The following is an 800-nucleotide window of genomic DNA, read 5'->3' on the forward strand; positions in this document are numbered from 1 at the left end:
AGTGATGAAGAGCTGTCCAGCAGAATCATCTCACACATCAAGACGTCCAGGAGCCTCCACATCATGTGTCAAGTCCCAGTCTTCTGCTGGATCACTGCTACAGTTCTGGAGCACATGTTGACCACAGACCAGAGAGGAGAGCTGCCCCAGACCCTGACTGACCTGTTCTCACACTTCCTGCTGGTTCAGACACAGAGGAAGAAGAACAAGTACCATGAGGGACGTGACACGAGTCCACAGGAGCTGACGGAGGCTGACGGGGAAGTTCTTCTGAAGCTGGGGAGGCTGGCGTTTGAACAGATGGAGAAAGGAAACATCATGTTCTACCAAGAAGACCTGGAGCAGTGTGGTCTTGATGTCACAGAGGCCTCGGTGTACTCAGGACTTTGTACTGAGATCTTCAGAAGAGAGAGTGAGATCTTCCAGAAAACAGTCTACTGCTTTGTTCATCTGAGCGTTCAGGAGTTTCTGGCTGCAGTCTACATGTTCCACTGTTACACCAACAGGAAAACAAAGGTCCTTAAGAACTTCCTGTGGAAACATGTTGATTTAACCCTGGATGAGTTCCTGATGGCAGCCATGGAGAAATCCCTCCAAAGTAAAAATGGTCACCTGGACCTGTTTGTTCGCTTCCTTCATGGCCTCTCTCTGGAGTCCAACCAGAGGCTCTTAGGAGGTCTGCTGGGTCAGACAGAGAACAGTCCAGAAACCATCCAGAGAGCCATCAACAACCTGAAGAAGAAGAACAAAGATGATATCTCTCCTGACAGAACCATCAACATCTTCCACTGTCTGATGGA

General features: G+C 49.2%; 1 protein-coding gene across 1 annotated transcript; it reads left to right on the top strand.

Annotated features, from left to right (window-relative positions):
- Positions 1–6: 6 nt before the first annotated feature.
- Positions 7–795, top strand: LOC111653616 (protein NLRC3-like; the record flags this gene model as incomplete). Its single annotated transcript, XM_023404276.2, has 1 exon — positions 7–795. A coding segment is annotated over exon 1 (732 nt), but the record flags the coding sequence as incomplete, so codon positions are not given.
- Positions 796–800: the final 5 nt, after the last annotated feature.

The sequence above is a fragment of the Seriola lalandi genome, unplaced genomic scaffold (genome assembly GCF_002814215.2).
Source record: "Seriola lalandi dorsalis isolate HSWRI2012SDOR001 ecotype SW California unplaced genomic scaffold, Sedor1 jcf7180001957682, whole genome shotgun sequence".
Lineage (NCBI taxonomy): Eukaryota > Metazoa > Chordata > Actinopteri > Carangiformes > Carangidae > Seriola > Seriola lalandi.